Source organism: Juglans regia, chromosome 2, assembly GCF_001411555.2.
Source record: "Juglans regia cultivar Chandler chromosome 2, Walnut 2.0, whole genome shotgun sequence".
Classification (NCBI taxonomy): domain Eukaryota; kingdom Viridiplantae; phylum Streptophyta; class Magnoliopsida; order Fagales; family Juglandaceae; genus Juglans; species Juglans regia.
Window position 1 is genome coordinate 11,159,453 of NC_049902.1, and position 26,231 is coordinate 11,185,683.

The 26,231-nt window shown below is 35.6% G+C and overlaps 2 protein-coding genes across 3 annotated transcripts; both read right to left on the reverse strand.

Annotated features, from left to right (window-relative positions):
• Positions 1-2,366: 2,366 nt before the first annotated feature.
• Positions 2,367-7,315, reverse strand: LOC109011248 (phosphoglycerate kinase 3, cytosolic). 2 transcript variants are annotated; one of them, XM_018992364.2, is made up of 7 exons: positions 7,036-7,315; positions 6,727-6,929; positions 4,945-5,022; positions 4,581-4,841; positions 3,781-4,098; positions 3,337-3,495; positions 2,367-2,848 (listed from the first exon to the last, which is right to left on the reverse strand). In XM_018992364.2, the coding sequence occupies exons 2-7, from the start codon at positions 6,919-6,921 to the stop codon at positions 2,654-2,656; spliced, it is 1,206 nt and encodes a 401-aa protein (XP_018847909.1). In that variant the 5' UTR covers positions 6,922-6,929; positions 7,036-7,315; the 3' UTR covers positions 2,367-2,653. The 2 variants fall into 2 exon arrangements, with proteins under 2 accessions (XP_018847909.1, XP_018847908.1); XM_018992363.2 differs by having other exon boundaries at positions 6,727-6,934; positions 7,036-7,293.
• A 14,478-nt stretch (positions 7,316-21,793) lies between these two features.
• LOC109011250 (phosphoglycerate kinase, chloroplastic) lies at positions 21,794-25,766 on the reverse strand. Its single transcript, XM_018992365.2, has 6 exons — positions 25,066-25,766; positions 24,173-24,250; positions 23,788-24,048; positions 23,007-23,324; positions 22,745-22,903; positions 21,794-22,270 (listed from the first exon to the last, which is right to left on the reverse strand). The coding sequence occupies exons 1-6, from the start codon at positions 25,762-25,764 to the stop codon at positions 22,061-22,063; spliced, it is 1,725 nt and encodes a 574-aa protein (XP_018847910.2). The 5' UTR covers positions 25,765-25,766; the 3' UTR covers positions 21,794-22,060.
• Between the last annotated feature and the right edge of the window lie 465 nt (positions 25,767-26,231).

Here is a 26,231-nt window from a genome sequence, read left to right on the forward strand (position 1 = left end):
AGTCCCATGTAGGGATGGCAATATGTGACACGATCCGTTAACCCAATACGAACACGACACGTTAAAAGCGGGTTAGGGTTTAGCCTTAATGAGTTCGGGTCAAAACGGGTTGACCCGTTAAGACACGATTACTTAACGAGTCACTAACTAGTCAACCCGTTATGACCCTTTAAGAAAATTAAATTTACCTTTATACCCTTAGACCTAAAGGGTAAGGAGAAAGCTCCACTTACTTCTTCAAGTTTTAAATTTGTTTAGATTTGTATTTTTAATTTTTTATTATATTTGGGATTGTAACATTAATATATTTACATTATATGTTTTATTTATTATATTTGGAATATAATTTTAATAATGGATATTATTACAAATTGTGTGGATCATATTTGTTTGGATTGTAATTTTAGGCTTGTAGTTAGTTTTTTATTTTTTTATAGATATTATTTATATTTAAATATTTATATAAAATCAATTAAGTCAAACGGGTCATGTCGTGTCTTGTTGTATCATATATATTCAACCCATTAACGTAAACGGGTTGAAACGGAAAGGGTCGCGTCATGTCGCATCGTGTCAATTTATTTATTATTCATTAACGGGTCATAATGGGTTGTATCGTGTCAACCCGTTATCTTATCATGTCGTGTTCGGGTTTGAAATTTTGATACGAAATCATTAACGGGTCGTGTTCGTGTTGACCCATTAAGTGTAATGTACATATCTTGACACGACATGAACACGACCCGTTAACACGATTTGACACCCCTAGTCCCGTGGATGAAGCTTGGAGCCTCAATACGACTAAGCCAGTTATTGACAGCCATGTAGCATCTTCAAGCTTACACAATTAAGGGTGAGCTCGGCAAGACATGAGCCTTTTTTTAAAGCTGAATTCCGCTGGATGAAAGAGTTGAATCGAATCCAAAAAACCAAGCATTTGAATAATTCAAAGCATTTGTAGTGAAACTAATGTTGTAATCTCGCTGTGTTTTTCTGAGTCAAAATGATGATGTTTCAGGAGGATTCCTAAGTAAAGCTGTCAGGATTCCTGTTGTCTTTTAAGTGAAGACCGATTGCTTATTAACAAGATTTCACACTCGTAACCATTTGACGGAGAGTATTCAAACACAAGTTTAAATGATTAAATTTGTGTATAATGAATGGGTTTGAAGACAAAGGAACAGCAGAAGGTGGACAGTCAAGATGCCAACTAAACAAACCATTTAACGCAATCCTGCTGAAGAAATTTGAGTGATACTGTAATCTAAAAAAATAATACGACTTGAGGTGTGTAGAACACTATTTGCTATAGAGTTGCAAGTAATTCACTTTTAGAATATAATAAAGTCATATAGTAATTTATGTGTTGCATCTCTATTCATAAAGAATGAAATGACATCTTATAAACAAAAAAAAATCTAAGAATTGTGACTTTTCAACTAGCATTTATTAGTTTAAATGACATGATGTTTCTTTCATGTAAATACCAAGAGGCATTCCTAGCTCAATGGTCTCACACCCCAAAAGGATGGCACTGGTTCGGCATTGCACCGTCTCTTCAGCCCACGCACAATCCTTGGTGCGACCTTGTCCCCATGTCACTTTTTCCGATTGGGCTATGCCCAAGCCCTTGGGCCCCTAAGTCTATCTCATGCTACAGTTCTATAATGTATAAAGTTTGGGCGCTCGTTTTAAAAAATAGAGAACTCACCATTAAAAAAATAATAATGTTACTCTCATCGCTTCCAGTCTCATTGTATTTTTTTTTATTTTTTTTATTTTTTTTTACTTAATGATTAAGTGTTTTTTAATGATATTATAATTTTTTTATTTTTTTAAAAAATATTTTATAGTGTTAAAAATATACATGTATAAAAAAGTAAAATCAAAAAACACTACATTTTACACTTTGTGTGGCTCCCAGCGGGACTGGGAGCAGTGGCTGTAGAGCCACTCTTAAAAAAAATTAGATTTTTTATGTGAATCTCACATTTGCCTACTTTTTTCGAACGGAATACAGCACACCCATACAACTATACAAATAATTTTTCTAAGAAAAGTGTTCATATTGGTAACAAAACAGAAACATTTGGAAATGAATCTAAGCAATGCTGACTTGTGAAGGAAGGAATGAGTAGCTTGACCACATTTACATGATTGATGTAAAAAATGTTAACAGTACATATAAGAGTAATAGATATTATAAATTTGTTGCTTGAATAAATAAAGTTTTCACAAAGTGGTAGACGCCAGAAGATAGTTGGCATATATTACTGCTCTTTCTCCAAATTACTTCATTTGAAAGAGACTTTTTAACTGTCTTTTACTATTATTTTGTAAAATAAATATATGATGACACAACATCATTGTTTGTTTAATGTTGTACTATAAATAAACATCAATGTTGTACTCGCAAAGTTATTACTTTAGATTAAGAGGGCATCAAGCAAACTCGTGCCCTTAGATCATCAACATTGTTCCAGAAAGGATTCAATCCAAGATGGTGCATCAGCATCACTCATGTTGCTCGAAAAAGATACCACTTATTCCAGTCTACCCTATACCCTCTATAAGATACGATCTATTTTGACTTAATACACTCAGGTTGAAAAACCAACCTTAACAGCACTAAAAATGCACCCACAACTTAGACTCAGGCATCATCAAGAGCAAGGACACCAGGGAGTGGTTTCCCCTCAAGAAGCTCTAAGCTGGCACCACCTCCAGTTGAGATATGGCTCATCTTGTCAGCTAGCCCAAGCTTCTCCACAGCTGCAACAGAGTCACCTCCTCCGACGATTGTTGTCACTCCCTTGGCAGTTAGCTCTGCCAGTTTCTTGGCTATCGCCTGCAAACAGCAAACAAATTGCCCTCAGTTATGAGCCTAAAAACATGAAACCAGTCAGAAGGTCTAGTCAAACAAGATTTCAATTCCCACATTGGCAGTGATCAATTTACCACTACAGAGAAATTATTCATTCCACAAGGTAAATTAGTTGCAAGGCCTTCAAAAATTTGTTAAAGTAAGGCTTTTTCTGAGTGAGTAGAACTTCGTTATAAGGAAAGACCATCTAGCTTCGAATATGGTCATAGAAAAAAAAATAAAAAATCACTTGCAATAACTTCCAAAGCAGAGAATTTGATGACAAACCAGCTCAAAAAAATAAGGCCCATAATCATTTTACTGCATCTTTGGAGAAAATGAGCAAAGCCACCCAAACCATGGCATCAAAAGACCACCAAAAATTGGTATGGACATATGAATGATTCAATTAAGAGACAGTCGTTTGATTATGTGGACTACTAAAAATGCAGTTGATCTCATGAATGCTATACCTCTGTTCCCACTGCGAATTTATCAAACTCAAACACACCCATAGGTCCATTCCAGATGATGGTTTGGGTAGTATCCAGAGCTTCACTGAATGTCTTGATGGAATCAGGTCCAATATCCAAACCCAGCCACCCATCCGGAATGCTAGATGCTGGAACAACCTGCAAATATATTGATAAAGTATTTAGGTTCTCTAATATGAATTCAAAATCGTACTCTATCAATTAGAATTCAATCAAGTCCAGCACACTTGATTTCATGACAGATAGTGGTTCACTAATAAAGAGGGTTCTTCCCACTAGGTTATTTCTTTCATGACAGAGAGTTGTTCACTAAGATAAAGAGGATTCTTCCCATTAAGTTATTTCAATTTTCAACAAAATAAGAATGCAAAATAATACAATCCACATCTTGTAATAGAGTAAAAATTTTATAGAGGAATGAACCTTGCTGTTAGCATCAGCAGCAAATTTGTCAGCAATAACCACATCAGTTGGAAGCAGTAGAGACACCCCTTTCAACTTGGCCTTCTCCATTAGGGATGTTGCAAGATCCAGCTTGTCTTCCTCCACCAGGGAAGATCCAACTGAATATCCTTGGGCCTTGTAAAAGGTAAAGATCATCCCTCCACCCAGCAAAAGAAGATCAACCTTCCCCAACAAGGATTCTATCACTCCAATCTTGGTAGAAACCTTTGAACCGCCAACAATAGCGGCAAATGGCCTCTTGGGGTTTGCTACGGCTCCAACAAGATAGTCCAGTTCCTGAAACCACAAAACAAGTCATGGAAACAAATGAATGATGCAACAAATAACTAACTATAATATAAGTATTCCATATATCATTAGGCCCCAATTCAAATACTACTTTTTTTATACCTCTGATCAGTATTTATGGATAGCCAAGTATAACCAAGCAATAGAAAATATTGCCTGGGAAAGCCTCACGGCCAAGCTCAGAGATAATTAAGTTTAATCAAACTTTTATTTTATCAGCAATTAAGTTTGATAAAACTGAGCACAAAGAATGCCAGCACTTCTTAGGTAAAGTCAAGTTCAGCTCAATTAAGCCATCTAGCATTCAATGCTAACATTATAAATGACTCAACTACTCATAGTCAATTGAGTTTGATCAAACTGGGCACAAAGAATGCTAGCACTGCTTGGGTTCAAGTTCAGCTCAGTTAAGCAACCTAGCATTCAATGCTAATACTATAAATGACTCAACTACTCAATGATCAACATACCTTCTGCATGAGGAATCCAGCAACAGCTGGTTTCAAGTACTTAGCCACTCCCTCCGTGGAAGCATGGGCCCTGTGGGCAGTGCCAAATGCATCATTCACATAGACATCTGCAAGAGAAGCCAGCTTCTTTGCAAATTCTGGGTCGTTCTTCTCTTCCTCCTTATAAAACCGCACATTCTCAAGGAGCAAAACACCTCCTTCTGGAAGTTCATCCACAATCTTCTGGACTTCCTCACCGATACAGTCATTTCCCATCTTGACCTATTAGAAAGGGAAATAAATAAGCATGAGCAAAAGAAAGCCTTTAAGAAGTGAATCTCAGTCTGAAAATTCAAGTACACACACGTGTAAACAAAGAGCAAACCTCAAGTCCAAGAAGTTCTGACAGCCTAGGAACAAGGGGCTTCAGACTGTACTTAGGTGTGACACCCTTTGGTCTTCCCTGAAAACCACAATACATGTTCAAACAATTTCAGGAGTTATCAGTTGCAAAGATTAAATTATGATACATAAACAAAATAAGAGAGACAGAAATCCACACAATGAGTCAAGCTGCATGATAGCAACAATGTATAGCATGCAAGAAGGAAAAGGAAGAGAATATTTGAAAATAGGAGGAGACAAGTGGCCGCCCAAATTGAGTCATGATACATTAACAAAATAAGAGAGAGATAAAAATCCACACAATCACTCATGAGATGTTTAATACACCCAAATTAATGCCCGTCACTTCTTACTTGGCAAGAAAACATTTTCCATTATAACGTGCTTAGATTCTACTCATCCCAAAAAACTCAGTAGCTAACCAATACTACAGAAGAATACCTATTTAATCAATAGAATAAGGAAAAAAAAGTTGATTATCTTAAATTTTAAGAGAATTAACAGCAGCCTCCTCATACTACAATTTGCTTCCATAACTGCCCAAGATCCACAAAAAGATTCACCAACAATTTCAATATAGTCCACTACCATTATATCTATCTCTGAGTACAAAATGAGCTTTCAAAGAAAAGGACACAAAATGAGCTTAGTTAATCCTCTACAAAAGTGAACGAAGAACTGAAGTACCAACAGATTTTCACAACTTTCACTTTGATAACTATCATGACGTCATTTACTCATTAGACTAACCAATGGCAGAGAAGTAAAAATTAAATGTCAAAACTTCAATAAAAACAACAAAGAAAGTGAGCCCATAAAACAGATAAGGACAAGATAAGACTGTAGCAGAAAAATATCTATATAATGATAGAGACCGACAATGAAGACTGGTTGGCAAGAAACAGGGACCACTTCTAAAATAACAACTCCTAATCCTCAAGGACCTCGAACATCCCAACTTCCAAGAAAATCCAAGGATTTCATAAGACATCTTATGGCATTTTTTTATCAATAAATATAAGACATCTCATGGCAGTTAAAGGCCACAAATTTGCCATCTTTGAAAAAACAATCTTTTACAGCAGAACCATTAAAGGAAAGAGATCGGCAACAACCATTTTGGAGACAGCAATTTATATAAATGGCTTCAATTTTACCGATCAAAAAATTATTAACTTCAAATGCTATTAAAGACGGAATATTTTTCAAAATGAATGATATGAACTTATACTGCCTCAGGAGAGCAACAACAAAACAGGCAATAGAGCCATCAGTATGCAAACAGTATTCAGGAAATGATATAAAAGTATCATAGTCCTAACTATCAGAAACCCATCACTAGCCAAAATCAATGTTAAGAAACAAGTTAACTGATGAATCAACATCTAAAGTTCTGAGATTTAAAAACAATGGGTACCATCTTTTCGTGGACTCTCTTTCTTTTCCTTTTTCTTTCCTTTTTAAAAGAGAAAAGTCTTTAGATCAATCTGTTTAATCTATATTTTTCCTCGGACTGTTCAATACACATTACAAAGAGAACCCATGTAGATCATCATCGATCCAATCAATATATCGGATGGAATACATCCAAAAGAAAAGCAAGAAAACAAAAATCACTATGCGCAGACACTGAGAAGAGAAGTCAACAAAACATAAAAGTCCATACAAAAAGATCCCGACTTGAATCGAAAGAAACTAAGACAAACTCAGATTTGTCATCACCCAATTGTGGAACATTGAAATAGAGGTAAGCATGTCATACGAGATGGCTGCAGAGGATGACTTTAGCGCCATGAGACTGCAAATATTTGATGGTGGGGACAGCAGCACGGATTCTGGTGTCATCGGTGATGTTGAGGTTGTCATCCAAAGGCACGTTTAGATCGACCCTCTCCAAAACCCTCTTCCCCTTCAAATCCGCCTCCTTCAGAGTGCTCACGCTCCTCTTGGTCGCCATATCAGTTCCTTAACTTCAACACACAAAACAAGAACGAAACCACCAACACCCAGATCAGAATCAGACTTATCAAAGAGATTGGTCGTCGTTTACATTGGTGGGTAGAATACTTACAGTGATCAAAAAGAAAATGAGAAAACTTTCGAGCTTTTCGACAGAGAGGGAGAGATAATCGTGATCAAATAAGACAAGGCAGACGGAAGGTTGGAGAAAAGTATATATGGGGGTTGTGGGCGTGAAGAGCAAGTATGAGCAGCCCGGGTTATATTCTTGGACTTGGGGTGAATAATCTGGCCGCGCCCAAATCTGTGTTCTAAAAAATCCACGGACTCAAAAAGTGGAATGGTTTCGGAGAAGATAAATGATCATTGTATTAGACAAAGCTTTGTAAAATAATTTTGTATACATTATTTTCACACACTATATATCACATTTATTTTGATTTTTTTTAATTTTTTTAATTTTTAATTTTTTATACTTCCTAACCTAATTAATTTCTTCTACTTATCATCCATATACCACACATTTAATAAGAAAAAAACTAAAAAAAAAATATATATATATATATATATATTTGTAGACTACATGTTAAGTGACGGTTGTTTGTTGATTGACGATTAGTTGTTAATTGACTATTGGTTATTTCTTCATAACATGTTAAATGATGATTGTTTGTTAATTGTTTCATATTATTTGCTCAAATTATGAATATTACACCATCTCGCTGCGATTCTCCAAAAGCGGATGACGTATAGCCGTTGGCGTCACTGACAGATACTTCAGGCCGTAGACTCCCATCTAGAACAGCTACCTCATGTGCAAGTAGTCAAGTGTCAATAGATCTAGAAGACATTAATATGCTTAATGAGGAGGGAGAGTTAATGAATGTTGAGGCCGATCCACCAACACGACCTAGTAAAAAAAAGTGGTGGACATAGAAACATTTCACCAAAGTTCTCAATGATCGTTAGAACCCGCAGGTCGCTCGATGCCATTACTATGGGCAACTATGCGGTTGTAATTCGAAAAAGCAAGGCACGTCAGTATTAATAGCACATGTTACGGACTACCAACGGTATAAGATACTCAAAAGGCTAGTGACAATTGATTAGACGAAACTAAGTTACAAGACTTCTACAGCAACTGATGGCACACAAATTAAGAAGTTATCACCCTCAATACAGTGAGAAGATGTTGAGAGATATTCTTGCAGAGATAATCATCACTGATAAGATGTATTTTACCACGGTTGACAAGGCAGAATTTCATAAATTTGTGTACACTTTAGAACCATGATTTCTTATGCCTTCATGGTATACTGTGATGCGCGATTTTTTGAAGAGGCATGCCAAGGAGAAGACAGTTATGAAGGAAATGTTGATCATCACTAGTTAGAGAGTGTCATTACGACTGATACATGGACCTCCATACAAAATATGGACTACATGTGTATTACAACCCACTTTATTGACAGTGAGTGGACGTTGCAGAAGCAGATTATCGTTTTCAAAGAAATTATTGATCATAATGGGTCATCCATTGGGAAGGATATGGATGACTGTATAAAGGATTGGGGGATCAAAAAAGTGTTTTGTATCACGGTTGACAATGCTAGTGTAAATGACACTGTCATTGATTGGTTCAAGAGGAATACGACAGTAAAGGAGGATATCATTCGTGAGAACCAGTTTATTGATGTTCGATGTTGTACCCATATCACCAACCTCATAGTTTCTGAGGGGTTCAAGGAGGTTGATAATTCCATTATTAAAGTTCGAAACCTTGTGAGAAATGTGAGGGTTTCCCCCCAACGGCTCTGCCAGTTTAAGGCAATAGCCGAACAACTTGAGATCTCATATTCTAGTATGTTGCAAATGGACATTCCAACTCGATGGAACTCTACATACATGATATTGGATATAGCGTAGAAGTACCAAACAGTGTTCGAGCGAATGGAGGTCAAGGATGGGGGCATAAGATATGCTTTGTTGGAGTCAGTTGGGGGGAGAAGGGGATTCGGTGCACCAGACAAAATTGATTGGGCCAATATTAGGTATTTTGTTCAATTTTTTAAATTATTTTATGATATAACTATGTGGATATCTGGGACAAAATATCTTACTACTAACATGTATCTCGAGGAGCTCTCTAGACTTTATGACCACTTGCAACAGAGTTGTGCTAATAATGTGGGTTTGTTTAATGCAATGGTTATAAGGATAAAATACAAATATAATAAATATTGGAGAGATATGGAGAAGATAGATAGATTATTATTTGTGGCTGCGATCCTTGACCCCTGATGATGAGAAGATAAATATCAACGACTGTATAAGATTGGATTAGGAACGTCATCGGTAATAAGGACGTTGATTAGTTTATTAGATCGCTTAAATGTGATACTGATGAATATATAGCTATTACAACAGCAATAGTCAATCTTCAACCGAAGGTGATAGCTCCTCACTCCAGACCGAGTCAACATCTTCCTAGGATGACATACATGTACAAAGTTTAAATTTATTGCGACTACGATGGTATCATCAAAACCGTGCATTGAGGAATATTATGCAATGTAAGTCTGAGGTTGAGCATTATTATATGGAAAATGTCGAGGCATCTAGTGATACATTTTAGATATTAACTTAATGGAAGATGAATTATGGCAAGTTTCCAGTCCTTTCCCAAATAAATAGGGATGTACTAGTCATTCATATCACTACGGTTGCCTCTAAGTCGGCGTTTAGCACCGCATGTCATGTCTTAGATGCTTATCAGAATTCATTGTTTCCGACCACCATCGAGACCCTCATTTGCACACAAAACTGGTTAAATTCAACGCCCATTGAAGTATATATCATTGATGTCGAGAGCTATAGGCTTGAATCAAGTAACTTTATGATTTTAAATAATTTTTTACATAATTTTAATGTCTTCATTATTTAATTTATAATTTATATAATTTTGTAGACCAAGTTGTGAACCCCAAACTAATTGTGGATGACTAAAACGGACGCACCGTGGACTGACCCCTTTATTGGTGAGAAACTCAATTATGGAAAATACCATCATGCAAAACTGTTAGAGGTGGAAGTGAGTTCAAAATGTGTTCTATTTTATGTTATATATCACTTGACTAATGGTTTAAAAGTCTATAGTTAAGTGACTAAAGAAAAGATTGTGCATCTGATCAATAAAACTTCATATAGGAAAATTGAAAGTCACTATCGAGCCATCAATAAAACTTTATTTTTTGCAATTTGTAGTTTGATTTAGTCATTGTATTTAGATTTTAGCTTTTTAACTTATTTTTAACAGTATTTTATATTTTTTTAATTTTTTTATATTATTATTTTTTTTAAAAATATTTTTAAGCAAGGGTGGACCAATCTAAATTTCAGATTGGACCTGGATATTGAGTTGTGGGCCTAGGCCCAATCTGAGTAAGGCAACTAGGGCCTAGTTGCTGGGAACTGAGAAGCCCACTTTTACTCCGATCGAAGCTTCAAGCTCCAACTCAGAGCTCCGAACTCCGATCAGAGTAAGAGTCGAAGGTCAAAGGTGGGCATTCCGACTCCGACAGAGTCGGAGCCCACCCCTATGTGTAGTATATGGTGTGAGAATGATAAATAGAATTTTTTCTTATAAAAAAATAGATTTTATTATAAATGAGTGTAAAAAAAAATTAATGAAATCTATATTTTTAGAGAAGGTATTAACATTATTACTCCATAAGGTTCGGCCGCTTGGGCTTTCTTTCTCCTTTTTCTGAGTTTCCTCCTTTAATTGTAAGGAATAAAATCTGAAATGATACTAAGAGCATCTGATTGTTGTTTTATTAATTCCTTATTTTGGATAAAGTTACGAATCTTTATTTTCTTCTAGAAGAACAAATATGTGCTATAGAACTATAAGTTCTTTTGGAAGAAGAATACTTCGGTGGCTTAACACTTGGGCATCATATTGAAATATATCTACAATGTAAAAACCATTTTATTAAATAGATCAAGAAAAATGTTACTATACCACCCCAATTCCACTTTGTTCCATTATCGTGACACCACACAAAAAATTAAAAATACAACCATGAAAGGGATAAAGGGAACTTAGGATTTTTTTTTTTTTTTTTTTTTTTTTTTGTGTGTGTGTTTTGGGACGTCATTTTATTTTGAATATTCTTTTTATTTTTTTTATTTTTTTAATAACCATGTGGCGGTGCCACATCAATAGAGCAAAGTGAGCAGTATAACTGGAGCAGTACAGTAGCATTACTCATAGATAAATATAAGAACTACATAACCAGCCTTAGAGATTCTATTCTTAAAAGAAAAATTATATTTGTAGCCATGGTCTTGAGAACACATCCCTTACACTTTTGATATGACTGAAGTTAATTTGTAAGGAAATTCAGTTTTAGACTTCTCTTGCAAATTAATATGTCAAACCAATGATATGAATTGAGCTTTATTCACTTTTCTTTTTTCAGAGTGGAGGAGGTATCCATTGTTGATCTGAATTGCTTATTACATTAGGATCTGCATTTCTTGGATCTTGTAAGCTTCTCAGTTCCAGCAATATGCTCTTCAACTGCTGCACCACAGCATTTGGATGAATGAAAACAGACTGGAAAACAAACAAATTCCTTCTCTGCCAAACTCTTCTTACTATAACTGCAAATTCTTCCATCTCCTCATTATCGTAAACAGCATTCAAAGCTCCAAATAGATCCAAAAAAGATTGCATGCAGAAATTGCTTTTCTGGATTCTTTTAGAACACTGATCTCAAATGTCCTGTACAACAGTGCATTTTCATAAGGTATGGATCTCTGGTTCTTCTTCATTTAGACATTTTGGATTTTCCAGAACTTTTTTCTTGAACAAATTTACATTTGTTGGTGTTGCTTCTAGACAAGCATTCCATAAGAAAATCTTTTTGGCTAGGGGGATTTTTAGGTTCCAAATTGCAGACCAAATGTGTTTCTGATTTCTGCTACAAGATGCATGTCCTTGAGCTTTTGTATGTACCTCTTTATGCATATGGTATGCACTTCTCACTGTGAATTGGCCATTTGAAGTTCCTTTCTAAATTCTCTTATCTGGACTACTGCATTGGCTAATTAGAATCCTTTTAATTGTTGCAACCTCACCAAGAGAAAAAATTTCATCAATCAACTCAGTTCTCCACTGATTAGGATCACGATCAATCAGCTCTTGAACCTTGCATTTTCATCAAGAATCTTCACAGCACTTTGTATTTTAAAGGAATTGGGTTTTGGAAACTATTTATCTTTCCAAAACTGCACTTGCTGCTCATTTCCTATTCTCCAAACAACACCTTCATCAAGCAAAGATCAAGTTGCAAGTATGTTTCTCCAGATAAATGAAGGTCTACTTCCAAGTTTTACCTAAAAAAAGATTTTCCCGAAAAATATTTCATCTTTAAGACTTGAGAGGCTAGTGAATTAGGATATGGAAGTAATCTCCACCCTTGTTTGGCCAGCATTACCAAATTAAAACTTGCCATGTCCATTGTGTTCCAAGAAAACCAATGTATCTTTCTATCTTTTTATCTAAATACCAAACCACCATCAAATGAAAATTTGCTTTATTCACTTGAAATAACTGTAATGACCCCAAACCTAAACTAGGTTAAAAATAATAAAATTTAATTTTTTTATGGAAAACTAAGTTGAAATTACATTACACCATCATGATTAGCCCGAGCTGAGATTAATAAAGGGGCTTCATGCCACCATAGAAGTGTATCCTATCATAACCTAGATTTAAATGCTCGTTACAGTTCAGTGGAGAATTCTAGATGGTATTAATAGACTACTATTTTTGGAAAGCCCAATTGAGATTTATTGGATAATTTTGAATAGATCACGGGCCCAAAAGTTATTATAGTGGATTAATGGTTTTATTAGGTTCAATAGTCAGATTAAAGCACATCTAATATTTTATGGACCAAGTGGGCCTCCATTTAAATGGTATTAGGCCCAAGAATTTATTGAAAAACCCAAAAGTATTTATTGATGAGTCGAGCTCATTTTGGAACTTAAAATCGTCCTGTTAGAGTTGTTAAGTGACTAAGCCTATAAAATAAGCCCAAGACCCATAGGAAAGGACCCATGACCCAATTGCAAAAAACCCTACCCAACTGTTATATATACCTACACCATTAGCCCCATGCACACAAGTTCGTCTTCCTCTTCACAAACTAGGGTTCCCATAATCCAAAACTCCTCTATCCCTTACACCCAGCGTCTATCACCTTGCCAAAGCAACCGACTGCATGCGACATCCACTCCATTGGACCATTCATGTAATTCATCCTTTCACACGACAAAGCACCTCCCAGTAGGTCATGGAGGACTCTCGCCATAATCATGCTCAACACCACCCATAGACCATGTGAAACCAACAATGAGAATATCAAGGCCCGTAGACACAGACCTCCGTAAACCACCACCTCACATTGTCGAACTCTCTCCTGCATGACGGAAGCCACTAGGCCCACTACCTCAAGCCTCTATTGTACACCATTGTAGACCCGCGTCCCACTCTTGTTCCAGCCATCGCAGTAACAACCTGCATGCCCAACCTCCCCATGTCGCCTCCCCCTTCAAGGCAATGCCACACCATGTGTGCCACTATAAGTCTAAGTCGTAGTCCACCACAGGCTACAACCCTTCAATTCTCCCACTACCACAAACGAACCCAACCGTAAACCACAAAATCTCCTCCCTCCATGACCACCTTCATCGAAGCTTAGTCCACACAGTCAAGTCCTTTCCTTTCACTACAACCTCACGAAATCCCTTATTACACAAGAAACATAGCAAAAAAAAAAAAAAAATTACACTCATAGTATGGCATCGGGAGCACCTCAAACCAACACAAAAAGTGCTGACCACTGCATGGGTTGCCTCCTCTACGTCTCTAAAGGTTGTCGTTGCACCATGGATACACTAAAGAATCGTCGCGATGTTGCCACCTACTTTCAAAACTAACATTGCACGTATAAGCCATGAAGCCGAAAATGAGCTGCTCCGCCAACCACACCACCTAGCTCCGCCCAAGCCCATCATAAGCCACAGACAGCCCAATGCAATCAACACTAAAAGCATCCCCGTCATACAAATGTCCCATGCCCACGTCCAATAAGCAACAAATCTCCCACGGCTGCCTCCAGCCCTCAACAGCAGCCCAACTGTCTTTTTCCATTGTGCCCATATGTGCCCAACCACCATTCTATTCCACCAGCAACCACAGCTGCCACCACATCCGAAGCTGCACCACTTGCACCATGAAGATCAATTCATAAGTGCACCACCAACTGCCACAAGCTACCTACGTTAACCTTGTGAGGCTCCAACCATCGGTGTTACCTGTGAGGACCAATCCGATTTGAAGGAAGGAACCCCCTCACCAGGCAAATGCTAGTGAGAAGAAGGCAGTTAGACGAGCAACGTGCAGCCGAAAACATCATAAGGCAAGCAAAATGTCATGAAGAGCAAGACACAAGACAAGAAACACGAGTGAACAAGTTGAGCACCATTTTGAAAGAGCAAAGATAAAAAAGGCAAGCAAAGCCAGAATGAAACTGAGATCTTTGAGCAAGCAACATGTAATGAAGGAGTAGTTCAGGTTGGCAAGAGATTACACAGTATGAGGATTGGCGTGCCCAAAAATAGCACAAGAGTGCTCAGATGGTAGCAGGTGATATACCAAGGCCCTTACTCTAACGATGACATGTCAATAAGAGCATGCATGGGATAAGTGGAATACGAACCTGCAAGCCATATGTCTGGCCATCGTCATAAGGAGGCAAATTGTGCGCCTATTTCCAAGGCAAACTACAAGGACATGCATAACTTATCCCATCAATACACTCAGTTTTTCTCTCTTTTTGTGCAAAACTTCAAAGGTAGAAGGCTAAAAGCTCAGAGTCTTCATCGACAAGGAGACCAACAACTCCAGCACAACCTTTAATATTAATTTACTATCTAGTTAGGTTCGCTCTTATGACTATACTAGTAATGTGGGGTAAATGTCTATGGGTATCTTCAAGATATTCATCTTCTACTTCTCGGCCTCTTTCTCTCATGAAAGAGTATATTGTTTCCCATCATGATTATTGATTACTTTGATATTCCACATGTTAACCCAGGTAGAGAGGTTCCCTAGGTTTCTTGGGTGGAGCATTTCCGTATTATTTTGGTGGAAAGATTTCAAGTGTTAACTCAGGTAGAGAGATTCTCGTGTTGATTGGATTGAGTGATTCCCCACACTGTTTTGGAGGAAAGATTTCGCTTGTTAACTTGGGTCAACAAATTTCTTGTGTTTATTGAGTGATTATTTTGATGGAAAGATTTCACGTGTTTACTTGGGTTGAGAGATTCTCCATATTGATTGGGTGGAGTGATTCCCTATATAGCCTTGGAGAAAAGATTTCATGTATTTACTCTGGTAGAAAGATTTCCTGTGTTGATTGGGTAAAGTGATTCCCCATACTCGGTAATATATATGATGATTCATAATTATGTTGTTTTACTTAAAGGATGGTTCCTCGGTATACTCATAATATATGTGGTTTCAGCAATTATTTATATTAAACTTGTGTATTCATGTTCATTATCATTGTCTTGCAATGTTAGCGCTATTATGGGTTTTAACTTACTAAGGTTTCATTGAAATCTCATCATGGTAGTCCCACTACGGTTTTACCCTTCAGAACTGTAGAACTTGATGCAGATATAGCTCAAGGAGGAAGAACCAATGCAGCCTGAGGAATAGCCATGGAGGCTTGTCTCCATTAAGTTTATAATCTTTATAAAATTTAGGATGTTTATTGCATTTAGGCGACAAAGAATTTATGCCGTATTATATTTTGAGTAGGGCGATGAAAAATGTTGGTTTGTAATTATATTTTGGGTAAGGGTGTAGTGACTTGTGGATATTTTCGTTAATGAGCGAGCAATATTCAATTTCTTTGCTACTATTATTGTTAGTGTCCGACCAATACCATTTACAATTTCGCTGAGACTTTGATACACATGTGTACTTGGCATATAAACACACAAGATTCCCACGAATATAAAGGATCTAGCCGTAGCATGCATCCCGGACACGACAGTTCCTCGCCAAAACACAACAGAGAGCCGAGGGCGCCACATTTCCTCCACTCTCAGTATAGCTCCCCCAAAAAACTCTCTCACTCGCTCTCTCTCGGCCAACATAAGATCTATCTCTCTCTCTCTTTTTCTCTCTCTCTCCATGTTAGATTCCCCTCTATCTCTCTCTACATTGTCCTCTCTCTCCCTTTTTAAGGTAGCTAAATTATAAAAATAACCTTGCCCAATTAGTGTTGACCGTAGGGTTTATTATTTATGATGGTTTTCTACAAGAAAATCAAGAGAAACGGAATGTTTGGATGCAAAGATAATTTTAGCATTACAAGGATTTTAGGCTTTAAGAAAATATAGGTCATCTTATATTTCAAGTTTTAATTGCAAGTAAGGATAACAATAGGTGACACGACTTGGCCAACATAAGCTCTCTCTCTCTCTCTCTCTCTCTCTCTCTCCACATTAGCTTCCCCTCAATATCTCTCTTCATTGTCCTCTCTCTCCCTCTCTGAGATAGCTAAATTATAAAAATAACCATGCCCAATTAGCATTGACCGTAGGGTTTATTATTTATGATGATTTCCTGTAACAAAATCAAGAGAAAACAAATGTTTGGATGCAGAGATATTTTTAGCGTTATGAGGATTTCAGGCTTTAAGAAAATATAGGTCATATTATATTTCAGGTTTTAATTGCAAGTAGGGATAGTAATATGCGATACGACTCATATACCTAATATGAACACGACACGAAATTAGCAGGTTTTGGTTTAATATAAATGGGTTTGGGTCAAAATAGGTTGGCCCATTAAGACACGGTTAATAACGGATCAACCTCCTTAACTCGAAATCAACGACAGTTATAATTCGTTTAAATTTAAATTCAAAATTAAAATTTTATTATTGTTGGATTTTAATATTGGTATTTCTCAATATGCTTATATTTTTATTGTTGATATTGTAATTCTAGACCTATACTCATTTGTTATTGTTGAGTTTATAATATTGGTTTTATTATATATTAAAATTTGGGAAAAGAATATTGATATTTTTTTGTTTGTAGGTAGTTTTTTTTTTATTATATTGTAGCTACTAATAAATGTAGATTTTAATTTTTATGTGAGATTATGTTAATCAGGCCAAATGGATTATAGGGGTTAGTTTAACCATTTACATGAAACGGACTGAAATGAGTCGTATCGTATTGCCCCGTTCTAATTAATTTTTAAAAGGGTAAAAACGGGTGATTCGACACGACCTGTTATTTGAATGGGTCATGTTAGGTTTTGAATATCTGACTCGTTTAGTTTAATAGGTCGTGTTCAGGCTGACTCATATAGTCGAATGTCCATAACTTGACACGACACGAATACTACCCACGAATATGAATTGCCACCCCTAATTTCAAGTACGTGCTTAGGTATAAATTTATGTACGACTGGAAATTGACACATATTATGCCTCTATTTTATATGTGACGATTGATATTCGCTTGTCACTATTGTGAAGAAATTTAGAGATGTTAAAAAGTTCAGGTAAGCGATACTCCTGTCCTAAATTTTTCCAAAAACTTACTAAGGTTGATTTTGTAAACAAATTGTATATTTTGTTATGAAAACAACATCAATCATTTCCTGCATTATTGTTTATATCCGAACATGAAAATGAAAATTTTATTATCACGATTAGTGTAGAAATAAGTATTTTTGGTACTCTATTCTCAATTATATAAAAACCGAATATGAAGTTTGAAATTTTTATATGATTATATAATATTTATCTGCTCAATATTCTATTTTAATATGATATTATATTGGAAAACTCACTGTCATAATATTCGGTTTATGCTTCTGTTCTGACCTTATCACGGGTGTAAAACTGTAGGTTCTATTATTATGTTAGTACCAACATCTTTGTTTCTGAGGACATCCACTTTGGAGACAAAGTGATTTTCTACATGGTCTTTCATGTAGGCACACTCGACGCGCCGAGTTTAAAATGGGAAGATTTTACTTTTATTTCTGTTAGGTTGACCGCCAGGGTTTGCACAATCCTATCAACGAGGGTTAAACATGGTCTCTATTATGTTATGATGCTCTTTCAGTTATACTTATGCCAAAGGTCTTTTGTCTATATTATTATTGTTTTTGTTTTTGTTCTTGTTGTAAATAAATATTTCTCAAATATTGCTCTGTTATTTTGAGATTTTATTTTGTTCTACATTCTGTAATTGACTCGTGTTTTCACACTAGTATAAGTTCATTGCTTGTTGAGTTAGTGAACTCACCCGTTTATCTCCATCATTTTTTTCAGATAACATTGATGATTGTGATAATTGGAATAGATGGCACGTGATATGACAATAAGAGAAATATGAGATGATAAGAGTCAAGTAGCAGTAGTGGATTGGTGAAATTTTTGAAAATATGTAGTAGTGTTGAGTTTACTTTCTTTGGAAGGATTTTGAGACATTTGATTTTAGATGTTTATTGTATATAAATTTTCTTATTATTATGGGTTTCAAGTCGAAGGGTTCACCCCTGGATACCGGGCGTGACATATCCTCCACTAATCTGGCATGTCTTGCCAGGAGATGTGATGATTCATTCCCTGCTCTTCTTAGAACATTAGCATTGGTATATGCATATGCATATGCAAAGTCATATTTTGCATAATATGATCTTAAAATCTTCCACATTGACTTCTGCATGTCCAAATATTTAGCTACCTATGAATAGTATTTATCCAAATTTGGATAACTACTATTCACCCTACAAATCATATTTAAATAATTATTTCTCTCTCCTCCTTCTCTTTCACACAATCCTTTCATTTTCTCCCTCCTTCAACAACAAAACAAATATTCACTTGCACATTCATTTTATTATTATAATATATTATTTTTTTTTCATTTTATTATATTTTTAATATATTATTATTAAAAAATTATATTTTTTATTATTACATTTGTATTATTAATGTCAAATGTATGTAGTGGATGTTAATTGCAAAATATATATATAAAAATTTGATTTTAGCAAAAAAGTAATAATAATAAAATATGCATAAACCAATGTAGGAATTTTGTTTGAATAGCAAAATGGATATGTAAAAGAAGTAATTTTGTATATGCATATGCATAAACCAATACTAATGCTCTAACATGACCAAGCTCAACATCACTAAAGGGAATCAATAATGATTGAATCATCTTCTAACATCAGACCTGAAATCCCAAAACGAAGCACCATTTGCAGACCCCTCATAACAGCAAGGGCTTCCATATCTGCAACTTCCTGAGCTCCCCCTTCATTTCTAGTCATAGCCATGATTACCTCGACCTGATTGATTTAAGGATTGGAAAACAGCTAGCACCATTGAAATTGAGCTTCAACTTTTCAATTAGAGGAGGCTTCCAACGTAACAAACAGTCCTTTATGATAACTAACAGATTAGTTCCAACTTGACAAAATAAAAAGATTAGTTCTAACTTCTTTATAACTCTCCACACAAGAGCTGCTACATCTTCATTATGAAACAACCTCAAATTTATATATTTCCATAGAACAGTGCTATACAGTGATTCTATTGACTTATCTAAGTTTTTTTAAAAGTAAAATAATAATTAAAAAAAGGGGGGGGGAGGGGGGGGTTGATTCTACTGACCCAAAGCTGACTAATAACAGGACATCTGCGGCACAAAGCATGACTACCATCTTCCACTTCCTCATCACACATACCTTCTGCAAGAATAATGCTACTCTCACCACTCCCGATCTCGTTATATTTTTTTTTATTTTTTTAATATATTTTTTTTTTACTTAATGATTAAGTAAGTATTTTTTAATGATATTATAATTTTTTTATTTTTTTAAAAAATATTTTATAATGTTAAAAAAATACATGTATAAAAAAGTAAAATAAAAAAATACTACATTTTACACTGAGCGGGACTGAGAGCGGGAGAGGGTGCGGGGGCTGTAGCACGGTTCCCTTCTGCAATAATTATTCTTTTGAGCTAAATTCAATCTAGCATGTAGACTTTTTCCACTAGCTCTCTAGCTCTTAGACTTTGGAGTGGTTAAGATTTAGAGATAAATTAAAATAGATTGAGATAATTTATGAATAATAAAATAAAAGTTAAATTATTTATTATATTTTGTATGAAAATTTAAAAAAATTGATTTAAAATTTAAAAAAAATTGAATTGTTTATTATACTTTATATAGAAATTTAAAAAAATTATAATGATAAGATAAGCTAAATTGAAATGAGTTAAATGTAGATTTTGAATGCAAACGAGACCTTAGACTGAGGTCAATAAACCCAAAAAACGAACTGACGCTTGTAAAAAACATTCAGCCTTCAGGGATGCCAGTAAAATATAGCTATAAACCGATTATACAAATGAACAAATATAGATAGATTTAAGTGTAAAGCAAAAGTTTTCATAATTTAGGGTATAAAATAAAAATAAATACTAGTGATGGGTGAAAGATGTAATTACCCTTTGACTAGATTTGTAAAGAAGAAGAGAAAAGGCGTGGCATGTGATCATTACGTGCATGAAAGGCAAGAAAAAGGTCATAATATATGTAGACCTCTCATTTTTGTGGTCGAGGATTGCGGAGTTCACGAGATCGGCTGTTTTGAAAATCAGCCCCTCCCGTTTTTGATGGTATCATCTTCTTTGAAAATTCCAAGGTGAAAACTGTAAAGAGAGAGATCCCAAAAACAGCCCTACAAAAACGCAACTAAACCCACCTTTGCCAACGAGAATGGCGGACATTTGACACAAGGATAATGATATTTGGCCTAAATTGTTTGGATGTTGAGATCATTTTATCGTATTTCAACGTTTAAATATTAATTAAATATATATTTTTTAATTTTTAATATTTTTATTTAATTATTATTTAATCATTACAATTTTCTAAATTTTTAAATAAAATATAAAAAATAATTCAATTTTTTTAAATCTAAAAATAAAAATAATATTTTAATTTTATAATATTTTATTCAACTTTTTTTTTATTTTCTCAAAACTTCATAAAATATTATAATTCAAATTATTTCAATATTATTTACAAATTTCTCATCTTATCTCATTCATTTCTCAAGCATCCTCAAATGTTATCATGCAAAATTATAGTTTGGGTATTTAATTTTTTTTTTTTTTTTACTTAATAATTATGAAAATAACTTTTCGTGAGTTGTGATTTTTTTCTTCTTAACGATGCTCGAAACGGGTTTAGATCAATCGGGAAAGACGCATTCAATTACTAAAATATATTAAAAATAACATTATATAATTTAAGCATTGAAAATCATCTATAAAAAATAATAAAATATAACTTCATTAATTAGTTAAGAATATGATTTGAATCTATATAAATTTTATAAAATCGATATGAATCGGCTAAAATAAACTTATTGAAGCGATTCAATAAACAATTAAAAAAATACTAAAATCAGTTTGTTTTCTGACCGATTTAATTTTGAATCCATTGAATCAATCCGAATTAAAAAATTCTTCTTATCAGTCACTATTTACCACTTCACACCTTATGAAAAACACCCCATATCATATCCTATGAAAAACATTCTCACACTTTATGAAAAAGCTATAAGTGTAGGATGTGAGAGGGAATAATGGCTGATGCATAGTAAATCGCATCTAAATCAAACCTTTTTTTGGAACTGCAATAGTTACAACCTGCAATAACACGCCAAAAGGAGAAGTTGAGGATGGCAAAGAACCAATTTATTAGATTGTTTGAATGACTTTGCCCTGCTCAATCTTACAATCTGTTCTGCTGAATTTCTTATGTGAAAAGGAGGGACCGAGAAATTGGAATTCAATTCGACCTTACATCAAAGGAAACATCATGAGCATTTACAACCAGAACTCATATCTTCCTATAACATTACACTTCTCATTGGCAACCTCACCTCAAATAAAAACAATAGCATGGGAATGGTTGGAAAAAAAAATCAACTTAAAATGTCTTACACGGGAACAGGAGTGGCTTCATCAAGAGCAAGGACACCGGGGAGCTGTTTGCCTTCCAACAATTCCAAACTGGCACCACCACCAGTTGAAATGTGGCTCATCACAGCAGCAACTCCTACTTTCTCTACTGCTGCAACAGAATCTCCACCCCCAATGATTGTTGTCACTCCCTTCCCACTCAACTCTGCTAGCTTCTTCGCAATAGACTGCAATCATAGGTACAACTTCAACTCATTCTCTATTTATCTATATATAAAGAGTATGCAATTGCAATGGTGATGAATATGCGTATGTCCCTATGCAACCCTGTTATATGGTCATGTATTTCGAGTCAAATATGGGTGTTCCCTAGATAAAGTTGGTATAGCGTCATCCCAAGTAACTTGACTTTTACTTCTTGTTTCCAACATACATTCTTACACACAAGCAACAGAGTCGGTTAAGGGGTAATCCGCCCTGCCACGACTTTGTTAGGCTATGTTTGTGTACAGATAATTGGATACCGATCTGGGTTTTGTACAGAGTTTCAAATATAGTAGGTCTGTATAGGATATATTAGGCTGAACTGCACGTTACCATCCCTATACACATGTTATGTCCAACCAAATCTGCCGTCCATAGGATGAAACAGATTCATAAACAGTGAAAACAAAAATGAATAAAACAAGTTCCTTGCATACCTCAGTTCCAACTGCAAATTTGTCAAACTCAAACACTCCCATTGGCCCATTCCAGATGACAGTTTTAGTAGTATCCAGAGCATCATTGAATGTCTTGATAGAGTCTGGTCCAATATCTAATCCCATCCAGCCATCAGGGATGCCAGAAGCTGGCACAATCTGCAATGACAATGTTTATTTTCCAGTAAAGCGTTGAAATGAATGGAATGAGAGAAAAAATATCCAAGGAACAAATTTTGTAAAGGGAGCTTAGAAAACAAACCTTGCTGTTAGCATCAGGAGCGAACTTGTCTGCAATTACCACATCAGTGGGTAACAAAAGGGAAACTCCCTTTGCCTTCGCCTTCTCAAGTAGTGTTGTAGCAAGACCTAGCTTATCTTCCTCTACCAGGGATGAACCCACTGGGAGGCCCTGGGCCTTGTAAAATGTGAAGATCATTCCTCCACCAAGAAGTAAGATATCAACCTTTTCTAGAAGTGACTCAATTACCCCAATCTTGGATGAAACCTTTGAGCCACCCACAATGGCAGCAAATGGCCTCTTGGGGCTTGATACAGCGCCAACAAGATAGTCAAGTTCCTAAAACAAGAAAAGATAACAGAAAGTGATACTTCTTTCATAGTTTTGTTGAAAAGTACACACGTCAGTCATAAATTCATGTAGAAATGAAGAAAATAAAAGCAAGTCTGGGATTTCCAAATTCAGTCAACTATCCTCAAGGATTCCTCCTAGAAAAATAAAATGAAGGATTGATAATTCAACCACTTACAGCTCCAACGAACTAGATACATATCACAGAATACACAGGAAGGAAGCATTGATTCTTTCCATTTATCCACCCCAACTTGATTGTTCCTCTATTCAAACTCTGTTACTAAGATATATGGATTTTATATCAGCTGGCATCAGATAATTGAGGATCATGAAATATATGAAAATAGTCAAAATGCCAAGCCTCATCAAAAATTTTGGAGAAAGTAGAAACTACAGCAGAATAATTAGAAATCAATACATAAAAAATGAATGAAAATGAGAAATCCACCTTCTGCAATAGGAAACCAGCAACAGATGGCTTCAAGAATTTTGTAACCCCTTCAGTTGATGCATGAGCTCGATGTGCAGTCCCAAAAGCATCATTCACATAAAGCTCAGCTAAGGAGGCGAGCTTCTTTGCAAACTCAGGGTCATTCTTTTCTTCCTCCTTGTAAAATCTCACATTTTCAAGAAGAAGAACACTGCCGTCAGGAAGTGAAGCCACCAACTTCTCTACCTCTGGACCAATAACGTCATCTGCCTTCACAACCTATTCATATATAATACAAAATAACAAAGGCATTCCCAGATATGAGTCACGATCCACCACATAGTGACAATCCTTTTTCCCATTTGTTTCTTTTACTTCTATATTGATGAAGATGAGGATGTACCTGAATGCCAAGGAGTTCAGATAGCCGAGGTACAAGAGGTGCCAAGCTAAATTTTGGAGTAACACCCTTTGGTCGTCCCTGAAGAATCATTGAAAGTAACACCAATTTAGCTCATCAAACTAAAAGTATTAAATAGTCCTTATATAGCCGAGAAAAGAATGTGTGCCCCAAATGTTTCAACAGATAACTATTTCAGAAACTTATCTTTGAGTGAGACATCATGAAAACAAGCTAAACCTATATACTATATATTTCTGCAGTATGAAATGAATTTATGGGTCATCGATTAACTGACCAAACCTCTAGCCTACTGTCAAAAGCCCCAGAGAAGGAGCCCTCAACAGAAAAAATGGCATTATTCTCGACCCCAGGTATTGAGTGTGTTCCGTCAACCATTAGGAATGAAAAACTTTTCTATGACTGCAAAAAATAAAAATTAAAAAAGACAAAACATGATAGATAATGCACAATTCAGCACGTAACAAAAGCACTAGACATATCTTCGCTATAATCCCCAAAAGACAAGTCAATTTGAAACTTCCCCAAGTCCATTTCACCTAGTAAATGGTTAACTGGGACTAAAAAGCTTTCTACGGACTTCTTTAAAAACCCCATTCAGAAAAGACTGAAAAATACATTAACAGACCCAAAATCATAGACAATCATCAACGTTCAATATATGATCGAAACTTAACGCAAGAAGACTAAAATGAAGCTACTATCAAAACCACAGGCCACACCATCAAGAACCATAAAATTTGACAGCATGATCAAAACCCAATTCAGCAAAGAAAAAAGATAATGTTAAACCATCAATCACAAAGCACAATGAAAATCCGCTGTGTGATCAAAACCCAGAAACCAAAACCTCAAAATCTGCAAAGCCAACATACCAAATGGCTGGAAAGAATGACTTTAGCTCCATTCTGAATCAAATGCTTGATAGTTGGTACCGCAGCTCTAACCCTTGTATCATCAGTGATATTCTGGTTGTCATCCAGAGGCACATTTAAGTCAGCCCTCACAAAAACCTTCTTCCCCTTCAAGTCTGCGGCGGTCAAGTCCCCAACACTCTTCTTGGCCATGGAAACCACGCCTCTCACTGCTTTTCCGCCGAATGATCGAACTTTGGAGGCCACTCCGTGGGCGAAGAGAGGGTCGGCGGCGGAGAAGCCAAGGCGGCGGATGTTTGAAGAGCGGAGGGAAATGGAGCAGGAGGAAGAGGAGGAGGAGGTAGGGGAGAGATGGAGGAGGGAGGAGCGGATGTGGGAGGTGGAGGAGGAAGTGGCGGTGGGGAGAAGAGAGAGGGTTGTGGGTGCGGTGGCTGAGGCCATTGCTGCGTTATTGGATTGCCTCGGATAGAGTGAGAGAGCGAAGAAAAGCGTGTGTATGAAGAGTGAGAGGTTTATGTGGACGAGATAAATGGGTTGGTTTTGATTGGGAAGAGGATGAGAGTCGGAGAGAGAGAGAAGAGAGAGAGAGAGACGTTGACGTGAGGCCGAATGGGAATGATTGGGCGATGTGTGGATTTCTCTTATCGTTGAGGAGAGGTTGAAGATGTTCGATGCCTTTGAGACTGTGCTACTTCGCATCCTACACAGACGGCATGGTTGCCTCAGACACTCATGTACTACTTTTTTGTTTTTTTTCATTTTTCACGAACAAGATGGCTATATTAAACTGATAGATATTTGATCATTTTTATTGACTTGATCAAATAAAAAAATTGATTAAAATTTACATAATTGATATTAAAAATATCTCACATTGAATTAAATAAATTTAAAATAATTTAGATTTTTGTTACAATGGTTCATAATTAATTTACTAAATATTAAAATACTAATTTCTCACTCCAAATAAATATTAAAATATTAATTTCTCACTCCAAACAAAAATACTATTTGATTTGTAATTAAAAAATTTAGATAGAATTTTAAATGAGTTTAATTAAATATTTTTTATTAGTATTAAATGACTTTTGAAAATATGACTTTTTTAATATTAATTTAATTAAAATATAATTATTATTAACATTTAATTGGTAGAGATATAAAAT

Coding starts and splice junctions, on each gene's coding strand:
- LOC109011248 (XM_018992364.2), bottom strand. CDS start 6,921: ATGGCGACCAAGAGGAGCGTGAGCACTCTGAAGGAGGCGGATTTGAAG. Junction 4,099..4,580: donor CTGGATTCCTCATGCAGAAG/GTATGTTGATCA, acceptor TTGTGGTTTCAG/GAACTGGACTATCTTGTTGG. Junction 2,849..3,336: donor AATTCGCAGTGGGAACAGAG/GTATAGCATTCA, acceptor TGCTGTTTGCAG/GCGATAGCCAAGAAACTGGC.
- LOC109011250 (XM_018992365.2), bottom strand. CDS start 25,764: ATGCGAAGTAGCACAGTCTCAAAGGCATCGAACATCTTCAACCTCTCC. Junction 24,049..24,172: donor CTGAACTCCTTGGCATTCAG/GTACATCCTCAT, acceptor ATATATGAATAG/GTTGTGAAGGCAGATGACGT. Junction 22,904..23,006: donor CTCCTGATGCTAACAGCAAG/GTTTGTTTTCTA, acceptor TTGTCATTGCAG/ATTGTGCCAGCTTCTGGCAT.